At 38.2% G+C, this 13,839-nt stretch overlaps 1 protein-coding gene across 2 annotated transcripts; it reads left to right on the forward strand.

Annotated features, from left to right (window-relative positions):
• The first annotated feature begins 757 nt into the window (after nucleotides 1-757).
• On the forward strand, nucleotides 758-9,972 carry LOC147855873 (E3 ubiquitin-protein ligase PRT1-like). Of its 2 annotated transcripts, none has more exons than XM_087330387.1 (7): nucleotides 758-906; nucleotides 1,477-1,505; nucleotides 1,604-1,789; nucleotides 1,890-2,093; nucleotides 5,215-5,412; nucleotides 9,334-9,404; nucleotides 9,486-9,972. In XM_087330387.1, exons 1-7 carry the CDS (start codon nucleotides 818-820, stop codon nucleotides 9,672-9,674), a joined length of 966 nt encoding a protein of 321 aa, XP_087186513.1. In that variant the 5' UTR covers nucleotides 758-817; the 3' UTR covers nucleotides 9,675-9,972. The 2 variants fall into 2 exon arrangements, with proteins under 2 accessions (XP_087186513.1, XP_087186514.1); XM_087330388.1 differs by having other exon boundaries at nucleotides 759-906; nucleotides 1,378-1,505; nucleotides 1,690-1,789.
• Nucleotides 9,973-13,839: the final 3,867 nt, after the last annotated feature.

Consider the following 13,839-nt stretch of genomic DNA (forward strand, 5'->3'; position numbering starts at 1 on the left):
TTTGTGAGTTGACACATCGTTCCTTCAGCATACCTATATATTCTACTACTTGTTTGGGTATGAATAACATTTACGAAGGGTATTAATGCAAGCCACACGAATCAAACCACAACGGAACTTATTGTTATGGTTAGCCTCCCGTGGACGGTAATTATCACATCGTTAGGTTTCCCCGTCTCTATTTCTGTTGGACTATAGATCAGACATGGAGTTTGGAAGGAGACAACCTTTTGGAGGGTTTCGAAATGTCAACATACTTCTTCTTCTTCTTCTTCAGCACACATATGAACCTAACGTGGACAAAAGGGGAGCACCTCCTGTTTAGAAAAACGAGCCATGGATCTAGCAACCCAAGCATCGATATGTGATGGTAGTTCATGGATAATATGTGAGCCATGTGATGGGGCACGGGGTATTATTTCACCCAAGTCTTTTGTCATGGAATCATTCCCATTGGTCGACCATGTAAATCACATGTTCTTGTCCCATGCTCGCATAACAGGCCTTCGAGAGGCTCAAGTTACTACAACCCAGAGAGATTGGTTATATGTATATATGTGTGTACATACATTATACATATATGTACATCATGATGATGATTGATGTATGAAAGGAACCAACGAACGCCCCCATGTGACCACACATGTGACATGGGACAAGGCTGGTGTGATGATGATGATTCATTCAGATGGATGGACAAACAATGTGAACACAATGTTATAAATACAGAGACGGATCATTTTCATTGCCCCTTCCTCCGCTCACCAATTCCAGCCTTTGAACCACCCATATACTCCCTCCCGAGGCTTAGCTGACGATGAACCAGTCAGGAAACGATGGTATGCAAGAAGAAGTCCAGGAAGAAGACGATGGAACTTTAGGAGCCTTCAAGTGCTTCATCTGCTGGTATTTAGCTTCTAATATATATATAGATAGATAGATAGATAGATAGAGAGAGAGAGAGCATTGCATCTACTAGATGCCGAAAATCAGTGGAATTCAACTTATCTTTACCGAAACAAAAATAAAAGCGTCAGCTTTCCTATAGGAAACCAAAGTTATGGCCGAATTCTAGTAATATGATACCAATGTCAGATTAAAGGATAAAGAAATAAAAATTAGCGAAAATCTTAGAGCTGGAAATAAAATGTGATATATTTTATAGGGATTAGATACACAGAAATAAGATGCTAGATCTATGATACTACGTTCATGAATAGAGATATAACTACAGGAGAATACAACATGAGTGTGAGGATAGAAAGAGAGTCTGTGTTGGTTTTTATTTATATTAGTGCTCTATGGAGATCAAAGTCAACCTAAGGGATTGCATGTTTTAAACACGATCTCACATTCTCAATATCATATGGAATGTAGTGACACACGAGAAATTCTTCTAATTTGTCATCATAATGGAGAGGGAGGGAGGGAATGAGAGAAGTATCTTGGTGATGAATACTGTTGAAATGGATGCAGGGATTGGCTATACAAGCCTGTCGTCTTACGTAAGCAACCTCATAATTTCTTTTTTCCAATATGTTCCATCAGAGTTATGCAAGATTTCAAAAGTCATTTCCTTTTGGTTGTTGTGTACTGTATGCAGCATGTGGTCATGTGTTTTGCTTTTGGTGCATCCAACAAAGCATGAATGACTGGAGCCGCTATTCACACTGTGCATTATGTAAGCAGACCTATACACATATTCCTGATGTTTGCAAGTTGCTCCACTCCATCATCTTAAAGGTTGCCCCTGCACATATCTTGAGTAAAAGAGAACACGAAATCCATGGTATATACTACTTTTAGGCTCCATTATTCTGTAACCAAAGCATCATTATGTCTCCACTTTCCAGAGCTCTTAACATTCTAATTTTTTGCAATCATGGTAGATTTCGAGTCCCAAAAAGGAATGTTTTCAACCCCTATTCATCAGAGAGAAATGTCTAAGTCTCAAGAGGATGCATCTTGTCCAAGTACCTCCTCCACCAATACATCTGAAGCTCAATCCATCTGTAAGCTGGCTCCTGAAGTTTTCTCATGTGCATCTTGTAAAGAGCTTCTCAATCGACCGATCGTCTTGAATTGTGGGGAAGGTAGCATCAAAAATGATTTTCACGTGTTAAATGATTTTTGTAAATTGGTCTTTATGTTTTCAACTTCACATCAGATTTAATTCTCACATATATATATATATATATATATATATGAAATGTTTTTTATAATGTGCTTTTGTTATCTAACTTCATCCAGTCACAATACCTTCAGCAGGATACATTAAACCATATCTCTAATGTTCATTCTCTGACTCTCCATAACATGGTCCATGCTTGTACATAATAACTCTTTGTCCCACTATTCTCTCTATGTGAAAATGTTTCCGCGTCATCCATTGTTCATATTTTAAAATCTATGGTTTAGCCTTTTATTTCGCAACCTTAATGTTCTAAGCGTCATCGATAACTTCAGTCTCACCACAATTGCGTTTCTAGTATTTCTCATTTTCAGTCTTAAATCATTGATAACTTCATAAGCAATGTTGAAGTCCTTGAGAACCGATTTCATGTGTCACAGCTGTTTGAATATACATAAATGGGTTTCTTATTCAAGTTAGACCATGCAAGATCCATCAAAGTGGTTGACTTTGCACTTTCCAAAGCAATGGGTTACATTCTTGAAGAAATAGGTTACTTCAGTTAGAAATATTGAGAATCGATTAGATAGGTATATAGAGTTACAATCACAGAGATGGATATATGAAAACAAAACTTCTATTACATATGAGAGTAGCTCACAATGGTAGTTCACCCATGCGCTCACACCTTAGAGCTTAGATGGGATTTGGATCAGCTCACTACAAAATTAGTGGGGACCGATGATCATCACACCACTGTGTAAGAGAGTGGATTATATTCTCTGTTTGGTCGTAGTGTAACATTAAATGTGCACGTCAGTTGATAGTAGTGGAGATATTCCTTTTCTATCAACGGACTTGTCATTTAATATTACCCAGCTCCCTAGATACAGCTAGTGCTAGATAGTTCTTATCTTAAAGTCAATGGCACATACTTCAAGACTAAGTACATTGTAACTTGCGCACAAAATATTCTAGTTGACTTGATTAGCCAATCCTATTAGCCCACTTCACTCTTTCCTAAATACATTGTCTCCTATGCATCTACGGTTTCCGAGATTGACACCTTATCGACCCGTATGGTCGAGTTGCACAATAGCCACTCCTCATCTGGGGAGCTATCACAAAATGCGCACTCTAAGAGTACATATGGGGATAGATTTATAACTTGGGGTTGATCATTGATTTTATCTAACAACTTCCACAGATCAAAGCTTGTGCCATCAAATCATTTGATCTCATATAGTAATTTAAGATCATGCGGAGTGTTGGCCATTTTTTCACCCAAAAATAAACACCAAAATTAAATTCTGGAAATATTAAATTTAATTAGAGAACTTAGAATATTAATTGCCACGATGTAAAAATAATGACTTGAGAGGTTCCTATGAAGAAAGGGGAACATGAGGATTTTTTTTTGGATTTGCGTTTGAATTTACTGTTGCAACAAAGTTTCCTGCACTAGAATACTTGTAAATAGCAAGTATTAGGGATTCCTCCTATTTTGGACCTCTTCTTGCAATGAATCTTCTCAAGAAACTTGAAACATTTGGAAAAAATTGAATCAGCGACAACACTCGATAGATATATCCTTGCTTTGGTACTTATTGAAAATTGATGAGGTGCAGAGAACTGACAGGAGGATAGGGAGAAGATACATAGGTTTTTGGGGACCCTTAATAATCTATTTTAAGGGTAAAAAGTATAGTGTTTTATTAGAATGTGATTTTAGGGCATTTGAGTCATCTCACAATGGCCGAGTAACCCTAATATGTCCTAGAAGCTCTTAAGAGAGCTATAGGGTGAAAGAATCTTCATAAATGTACAAATGGAGAGTTCTTTGAACCTTTATACCTAATAGATGTTATGGGTGAATAATATAGGCCAATAGGGCTTCTGTAGTCACAAGCTCTTTGCTGAAAAATATATACATCTATAATTGGGGGGTTCTAACTTCCACAAATAAAGTAGTTATTGATAAACTTCGTAATGGGAAGAAGTCTAGAATCTAAATGGTTAGGCCTAAGCATTAGTGATAGGATAAAATCCTAGCCATCTATATCATGAACGTTAGTGAGGGGATTGTTGGTATATTCTTGAGAGAGTAATATGTATTTCCAAACCTTGGTGTACATATATGCGAATAACTATTTGAATTTTTTGAGGAACTTGTCAATCTTAGCTGTGTACTTCACGCCCAGCTAGGTTTTCTTCCTCTATTCTTAAATAGGAATTTCTCTACTTCAATGATCTTGAACTTCAAAATGATCAAAATGACATCCTGACAAATGCTTGGCTTGAGCAGCAAGAGCAGGAACTTTGGTTGCTCGAGGTGTTGACACTTGAATTGTCAGCCATTTATTTCATCAAATTCATCTAAGGTGAAATCAATGGTTGCTGTATCATTAGGTCAGATAGTTGGTCAAAGGATAAGAAGATGATGAATAAATGCAGGAGTTAATTAGTAAATGGGCCACCAAGCATAGTTTCGAATATGAAAGACCATTATCAACCCTTGCTTATGGCTTAGATTTCTCCAATTCATTTTTCAAATCCTAATTGTCCATCATTTGTTTGTGGCATTTTCCAATTCCCAGCACCCTGCTCTCTGGTTTCAATCCACAATCAAAATATTGTGGTGTGGAACAAGCTGAAAGTAATGGAAATGGGCAAATTACTTAATTGAATCGGGTCTTTATGAGGAAAAATTTGATGCAGAGTCTAATTTAAATAAGATATTGAGAATATTGGTGAAGAAAATGTGCCATTTGCAGAGAACAGATTCTCTTTATTTGATATTTCCATCATTAAAGTGGAGATGGATACTATTTGAAAGGTCTTGGAAGTCTTGCGTAAGTTGTTTTGTTGGTTGGCTATCATGGCTTTACTCTTCTATGCTACCTTTAGCAGTAGGACATAATTAAAGGCTGATATTTTCTATAAACGTTTCTAGATTAACTAAGATGTAATTACACATTTGGTTTTCAGAAAAACCCCAAAAGGCATTGTTTAGTTTATTCCTTTTGAAGGATACTTAAGATTATTGTGTGAGAGGAAATTTGTCTTTTGATGTGTATATACAGTGTTCTGTGAATATTGCATTAAAAAAATGGGTACAATTACTGGCTGCCCTTCTTGCAATAATATTCAACCAACACAGTCATTTAATGTATGTTGGAGTCTTCATCAATATATGCTTCAACTATACCCAGAGATCTATTTGAAGAAGAAGACAGAAATTGTCGGAGAAAATGCAGATCAAATTACACCCAATAGAGCAAGTAAGCGTTTTCTTACCTTAAATAGTTTACATTTTTAACAGTTCCTAAATCTCTTCGTTAGAAATCACTATACCTTAATAATTTCAATTTTTCTAGATATACATGTATTGGGTTTATTCATTTTATGATATGCCCTCCCACCATGGACGCTAGTACTTTCTCCTTGTGGTAGTCCTACTAACTTAGCTATATTTATTTTGGTTTTTTGTTCTTAAAGATGAGCAACACTTCAAGATGTTATCTCTTGTGTTATCCCATAGGTCATTTTGCCTCTGAAAAGACGTTAATACACTTTCTTTCTCTAGCACACATATTTAATAGAGCTACGTCTGAAGGTTGCCCTACTCCATGAACAGAACATACCATTGTTCCAATCCTCAAGAGTGGAGACCCCGTGATGCCGAGCAACTATAGGAGAATCATGATTGGTCATTACTTGGCTAAACTATATCGTTCAATCCTATAGTCAGAATCGAGCATATGGTTAGAGCGAAATGGCTGCCGTTCAACTGGACAGACAGGCTTTCGGAAGGGTTTCACAATTTTGGATCACACATTGACCCTTCGAGCCCTTATTGAGGAGAGAAGAGCCCATAATAAGAGTATTTATTGCTGCTTGTGAACTTGCGAAAAGCCTTTGACATTGTGCCGCATGCTTGGCTTATGCAACGGCTAGAAGCCCTTGGTGTCCCTATATATATATGCAACGGGGAATGTATGTGCATAATGAATCCATGTGAGGAAGAGTGCAGTTTCCCAATGGTTTGTCAAAGGCTGTGGCTAGCACAATAAGAGTAAAACAAGGATGCCCACTAACACCCACTCCCTTTGGTCTCTATATAGATGAGGTATCACATCGCATAGAGAGATTCAGGGGTTCGGGAGCACGCCTAGTCGGTATAGCTATACAAATATTACTATATACTGATGATATTGTGCTGATTTCTGACTCTCCGGAGGGACTTCAAAGACATCTAAATGCCTTAAAACTATTTTGTAGGGACAAAGGTTTGTCGATAAACATGGATGAAACTAAAGTGATGGTGTTTAACACCACTCAAGCATGGGTGACAAGATCAGAACCCGAATTCTTCTTGAGAGAGGAAATGGTGGAATACACACGCTCCTACGCATACCTAAGAGTAACATTTACAGGACCTAGGTTCTCCTTACGGGAGTCTGCTTGTGTCCGACTTTCTTGTGGATATGCAGCCGTTGGTGCTCTCGAAAGACAATGTGCACATATGCAGTTCCAAGAACCACTAACGAAGTTGTTATTTGATACACTTGTCACACCAACTCTTCTCTATGAAGTAAAAACGTGGGGATTGAGTCTTAACAAGTCAAATCATTGGAAAAATTTAGAGAGACCTTTAACGTCAATGATTGCCCACATCAAAGCATCGGTGCCCCATGATATAATCCGGGTAGAGATAGGAGCAGGCCCTATAATTGAGGCATTAAATGTGGTCGATGGAGTTTGGTCATAGACATCCACTCGAGTGCAATTCTGTCATAAGGATATCTAATATTCTTTGACCACGTTTGCACTTGACAACTAACTAGATGCCACAATCTAGTTTTTCGTGTAACTAGATAGTTCACACGGATTACAATAAAGTATGACACTTTTTCACACATAGCTTTTCTCCATAAGCACATGTTCACACGAGTTGAGCTTGATTCTCAACACACACCCTCAAGGTTAATTGTGTGTCCTATTAAGCTCGGTTGTCTCAGTGTAGTTGAAGACTTAGTCGAAGTTGCGCAAATTGCAATTTGTGGTCTTCACGTTGCGTCTCTGTACTCGATCTTGATCAAGCAATGTTTATCTTGCTGATCTAAAAATGTCGATAAAAAATCCCAGGGTGCCTGGGCTTTTCGCTTGGCTTATCCAACCAAGGTTTTGCTCTAGGTTCTGAGCTTATGCTGGTCTTACCCCATCTCCCTTGCCCACTGTCTTCTCATGGGTGCTGATTCATTGTGAGGTTTATCCTTGAGTTCAAAATTCTGCACTTCGAAAAGTCTTCCTCCAACTTGCCAGGTCGAGTCGGATTGGATGTGCTGGGCTTACCCTTCCTCTTTAGAGCCATTGTTGGCTGTTTCTTGCTGCTCTAAGAGATCTTGTGTTATGCTCTTGGAAACAAGTTTTCGACCTATAGAGATCTTGGCACTACAAAGAGTATACATATACATTATGAAAGTCAAGAATATGCTACATCATAGATTACCACATCTTTCTTGGAATGTTAGACGTAAACTACAAAAGACTCACAAGAACAAAATTCTTCATTTGGTCATGTAGTTAACATAAAAAATGGTTCAAAAGATGGGGTATGGAATATGTCTTAGAGCTTTCAAGTGATACTATGAAATATGTAGTTTTGAGGAAACGTTAATCTAACTACTAAGGAAGAAGTGGGAATATGCTAAAAGGAAAAAATTAGAATATTATACAACAAACATCAACCGCGAATGATGGATTCAATGAAAGGTAAGGTGTATTGATCATATTCGACCTTATCTCATTGCTAACGTAAGTATTAACTCTCGTAGACCCCTTATACTCAGCACTCAGTCACACAAGTTAGGTGTTGAAGTTGCATTATGGCATCAAAATCCGTCAAATATAAAGGCATGTAAAGTATGCGTGAAAGGGCTAGTAGAAGATGGGTATCACTTCGTTTTAACATGCTCTGCATATAGTGCAATTTGTGAAAGTTATTGTTAGATATTAAGAGAGGGTGATGACTTGATTGTCACACTAAAGAGAACACCCATAAGGTTGAGCGCATATATTTCCTTATTCACACTTCGAGACCGTGTTTCGAAATATGAATATCCCTTCTTACCAAGGAGACATATCAAGAAAACTCGTGTATTTAGTTTCCATTAGTCAATATGGGCCTCTCTATGGATGCTAAAAAAGATATAATCTAATCTAATGGCTCACGCATCCAGCTTTCTTACGTCACAAATAGCACACATCCTTTATAGAGCTTTCTGTGAAGGTTTCCCTACAAGCTAGACAGAACATACCATTGTGCCAGTCTTCAAGAGTGGACACCCCACGATTGGTTATTACTTGGCTAAATATATGGCTTGATTCTTGAGTCAGCATTGAGTCTATGGGTATAGAGAAGGATGGCTTCCGTTCAGCTGGACAGGCAAGCTTTTGAAAGGGGTTCACAACTTTTGATCACAATTTGACCTTCCACGCCCTTATCGAGGAAGGCAGAGACCATAATAAGAAGATCTATTGATGCTTTTTGGATTTCCGAAAAGCCATCAACATAGTACCACATGCTCAGCACATGCAATGGCTAGAAGCCCTTGGAGTCCCTATAGATATGCAATGGGTTGTTGTCAGAGGGTGTGGCTAGACAATTGGAGCAAAAGAAGTGTCCATTATCACACACTCTCTTTGGTCTCTACAGATGAGGTATCAGTTACATTACATAGAGAGGTGTTGGGAGCTTGCCTAACAGGTATAACCATACAAATATTATCCCCTCCATTCTGAATCAACTTATGCTAGAGATCTTTCAAAGAGAAAATGTACAATATATCTGACTTGAAAATCTTACATATAGATGATGAGGTTCGTTAGTCATGTCTTAATTGTAATTGTATTTACTTTTTTTTTACATAATTACGTTCATTATGGTTTGCTGCTCTCCAGGATGAGAAGACGATAATATATCGTCTTCTTTTTTCTTGTGGATCGAGAAAATGTTGTTGTGGATGAGTATTGGGATATTTACAGATGGAGATGGGAAAGATTGCCGAGAACTAGACGATTGTACAATACTTTATTATTGTATCATAGTATGAATAACTTGAATGGATTTCTATATTTTGAGAGGCTTTACAATACATGATGTGCTTGCCAGTAATGTCTTGTTTTACCATCCTGTGTAGGTGTTGATACAGAAGAGGATACATATGATCTTGCACTTGCTCATTATCACGTAGGTTGCGATCAATGTGGGGTAAGTTACATTCTCTGTTGTATAGTATGACTTTGTTATGATCCATAATTACCTAGTTTATTAAAATGTGAACTATTACAGATGTTTCCTATCATCGGTGATTGCTATAGATGCCAGGATTGTCCTGAAATTCCGGGTTTTGATTTATGTGGAATTTGCTATGAGAGGGGTGTAAATACATGTGGTCGATTTAATCAACAACATGTTGCTACTCATTGTATGGAAAAGATTCCTCCATCGATTGCTAACAAGAATTCAGCTTTTGCTTGAAATGTTAACTGAGGAAATAAATTTAGGTTCAAGAAAGAATGGGCTCATTATAAAATATAATGGATGCTTGAAAAGCCGGAATTGGCAACTCTTTGTTTATACCAATCTAGTGGATACATTCATGAAGTGGAACGTGTGGAGTGATCAAAGTTCCGTTGTTTTATTTTTAGGGTTTTAAAACTTGATTGACATGGTTTTTTGTCATGTCTATTGTATCAACTTTAAAGGTTTTTACCAACTGTAAAGATTTTTACCAGTTATCTCATGTTATGATAGTCAACTCATTATGTTGTGTATTGTAGGTTTTTGCACTACAATCATTAGGGAAACCTACAATAGTGAAATGATTGTAGTGCAAAAAGCTAGAAAACTAGTGTATCTTGGGAACTTTTGAAAACATTTTTCTTTTATTTGTATATTTGTTGATGTGGATACATCCACATGCTTAATGTTGTCCGTGCTTGAGTAAAATGTTACCGATCCCTTGCGGACATGCAAAAACAATAATGTAATCATGGTTAATTAGAGGATATAGGGAAAGCTAGATAATGCACATAGTAAAAGAGGTATTATGAGATATTTAAGAAGTAACCTCAAAATCAGTTCCAAACTTAAAGTAAGAATATCATTGTAATTTTTAATCATGAGCCGCTTAAAATGAAGTAGGAGAGCTCAAAAAACTCTCACTAGCTAGATGCATCATAGTGGCGAATGAGGTATTACTTGCAACATAGTGGTACAACCTATCATGTTGGATGCAATTACATTTGGTATGGTACGCAATTACATTTGGTCTGCTAAGGAAAATCATGCTGCATGGGCCAAGGTGGTATGGTATGTTCTCACATCACCCAAGTTGAGAGGAAGGATGGGCTTGATTGATCCCCTCCCATAGTCCAAAGCACTACTCGCCAAATTGTGGTGTGAGGACTCCCACTATTAGAGACATGTACTAAAGTAAGCATTAGATAAAGATAGATCTAGGTAGATAGAAAGAAAGGAGAGAGAGAAGGAAGGGTGCCGATCCACCTGACCACCCCCGAGCGAAGGGATCGAGATGAACTTGAGCCTCGATCGGCGTCCCATACCACCGCCGTGGCGTCTAGTCGTACCTGGTGCTGGCGCGCTCGCTACAAGAGTTGACCCACCACAATACAGAGTCTCGACGTAGTCAACCAGATGATCAAATGAGGTAGCTAGGCCTCTTATTTATAGCGATACCCAAGGCCCCCAGGCAAGTTCACACTTGGCCTAATGGGTTGTCTCAATCCCAAGGATTAAAAGTAATCCTCACCTTCTTTACACTCTCGTTTAACCCTCACACTTATCCACGTGTATAAAATACTACGGTAAATTCTCACCACGGGATATTATATGGTCATGCCCGTAACATACTCCCCCTCTTTAAAACATTGCACTCTTGCAATGGAAAGTTAGGGAAGTTAGTTTTGAGAGTACTCTCACGTTCCCATGTGGCATCTTTTATTGATTTATCCATCCATTTTATTTAAATTCTCGGATTTCTTTTGTACGTAATTTTTTTGTTTTAACATCGAGAATTCTTTCTGGTACATGTGGTTTAGAAGATACATCTTCGGAAGTAACCAGAGTTTCAGTTGTAACTGTATTGTCGCTAGAACCCGGAAGTTCTTTAAGACGATTCACATGAAAAACTGGATGAATTCCAACACCATCGGGAAGAGCGAGACGATAGGTTGATGACCCAATCCGTTTGAGGACTGTAAAAGGTCCACAAAACCGTGGGGCTAACTTAGCGCACTTACCCGTAGAGAATGTCTTACAATTGTGAGGTACACGTAAAAATACCTTCTGTCCAGGGTTGAATACACAAGGTTGCCTATGATGATCGGCATAAAAACGCGCTCTATCTTGAGTTGTTTTTATATTATCTCGTGCAATATGCAACATATCTTGCATATCCAGAAGAAAGTTTTATGTACTTCGCAACTCATCATGATGTATATTAACATCAATCGGGGCTCGTGGCTGAAAACCATACATCAACATAAAAGGACTATATCTCGTCGACGTATGCTTGGAGTTGTTATAAGCAAACTCCAAAATTGGGAGATAACGTTCCCATTTTGTTGGTTTTGTACCAATGTATGCTCGAAGCATGTCCTCAATAATTTGATTTACTCATTCTGTTTGTCCATCAGATTGAGGATGATCCGTGGAGCTCATGCTCAACGTAGTTTCTAACTTCTTAAAGACTTGCGTCCAGAAGTCACTAGTAAATTTTGGATCTCGATCACTCACGATATCCATCGGTAACCCATAAAAATGAAATAACTCGTCCACGAATTGGTAAGCCAATTCAGGAGCTGTTACCGTGGTTTTAGTAGCAATAAATCTGGCCATTTTAGTTAGTCGATCAACCACAACCCAGATGGCATCATGGCCTTTTTGGGTGCGAGGAAGGCTAACAATAAAATCCATGGATATACTTTCCCACTTATTATTGGGAATGTCCAAGGGATGTAAAAGTCCCGCGGCTTTAAGTCGCTCGGCTTTGTTAACCTGACATTGGTGACATTTAGTCACATAGCTATGTATGTTAGGATGCATCTTAGGCCAATAAAATTGAGTGAAGATGAGAACGAGTGTACGATGTATTCCAAGGTGCCCTGCCGAGGGTGCATCATGGCATTAAAAAAGAATCCTCTTTTTGACCTCGGGTAAATCTGGAACACAAACCTTCCCATTACGGTAGAGCAGACCGTTAGCAATGTGGAAGTATTCCTTTGAGGATGTGGCGGTGTCTATTCTAGACTCAACTCTTGCCCAATATTTTGCGAAATAATTGTCATCAGGATACTTTCCTTGAAGGCGATCATAAAGATCTGATGATATTTCAGTGAAGCTAAGCGTGTTAACTTCACGGATGCGACTTAGTGCATCAACGACAGTGTTCATGGAACCTTTACGATATTGTATGGAAAAATCAAAGTCCTGGATGAGATCAACCCATCGTGCCTTATGACCTTTCAGGTCTTGTTGGTCACAAAAATATTTCAAGAACTCGTGGTCCGTAGTTACCACAAAGCGATTTCCATAAAGATAATGACGCCATGTTTTGAGCGCGTGTATAACTGCAAATAATTCCTTTTCTTGAACGATATACTGACATTGAGCAGAATCAAGTTTCTTACTCTCTAATGCTATTGGTTTACCATCTTGATATAAGACAACACCTATAGTATAATCGCTTGCATCGGTTTCAACCTCAAAAGGTTTTGAAGGATCGGGTAAAAGAAGTGAAGGAGCCTTGCAGGTCCTTGAGTTCCTTAAAGACGAGGTTTAGTGTAGCATTCCACACAATAGGTTTTGTAGACTTACGTGTTTGACCTTTTAGAAGATCAGTAAACAATGTCGTCAATTGGGAGTAATTACGAAGGGATTTTCGCAAAAACCTGACAAAACCAAGGAATGATCGAACTTCTCGAATATTCCGAAGAGTGGGCCAAAGCTTGATTTTGTCGATGCGAGAAGGATCAATTTCAACTCCTCGTTCGGTTATGAGATGTCCAAGATAAGTAATTGATTTCTTGAAGAACTCACATTTTGAGATCTTCGCGTAAAACTGTTTATCACGCAATGTCTATAAAACAAAGCGAACATGTTTAACATGTTCTTGTAATGTACGACTATAAACTAAAATATCATCCAAGAAAATAACGACAAATTTTCCAAGTTGTTCTCGGAAAATGTCATTCATTTCTTGTTGAAATGTAGCCGGAGCATTGGTCAAACCAAAAGGCATAACCAAAAACTCATAATGGCCATAGCGCGTACGAAATGTTGTTTTAGGAACATTGTCCTCACTTATACGAATTTGATGGTAGCTAGTACGGAGATCAAGTTTCATAAAATACCGAGCTCCCTGGAGACGATCAATTAGATCGTCAGCCCAGGGCAATGGATACGAATTCTTGATCGTCACTTTATTCAAGTGTCGGTAATTAATACACATACGTCATGTGCCCTCTTTCTTTTTAACCAAGAGAACTGGTGCACCCCATGGAGATTTACTATAACGTATATAACCCATTCGTAAATAGTCCTTGAGTTGCTTAGATACCTCATCCTCTTCGGATTGACTTAAGCGATAAGTTGGTATACTTATTGGTGCAACACCAGGTAC

Source organism: Azolla caroliniana, unplaced genomic scaffold, assembly GCF_043228905.1.
Source record: "Azolla caroliniana isolate FFs.n. ecotype wild unplaced genomic scaffold, voAzoCaro1.0.p SCAF_14, whole genome shotgun sequence".
Lineage (NCBI taxonomy): Eukaryota > Viridiplantae > Streptophyta > Polypodiopsida > Salviniales > Salviniaceae > Azolla > Azolla caroliniana.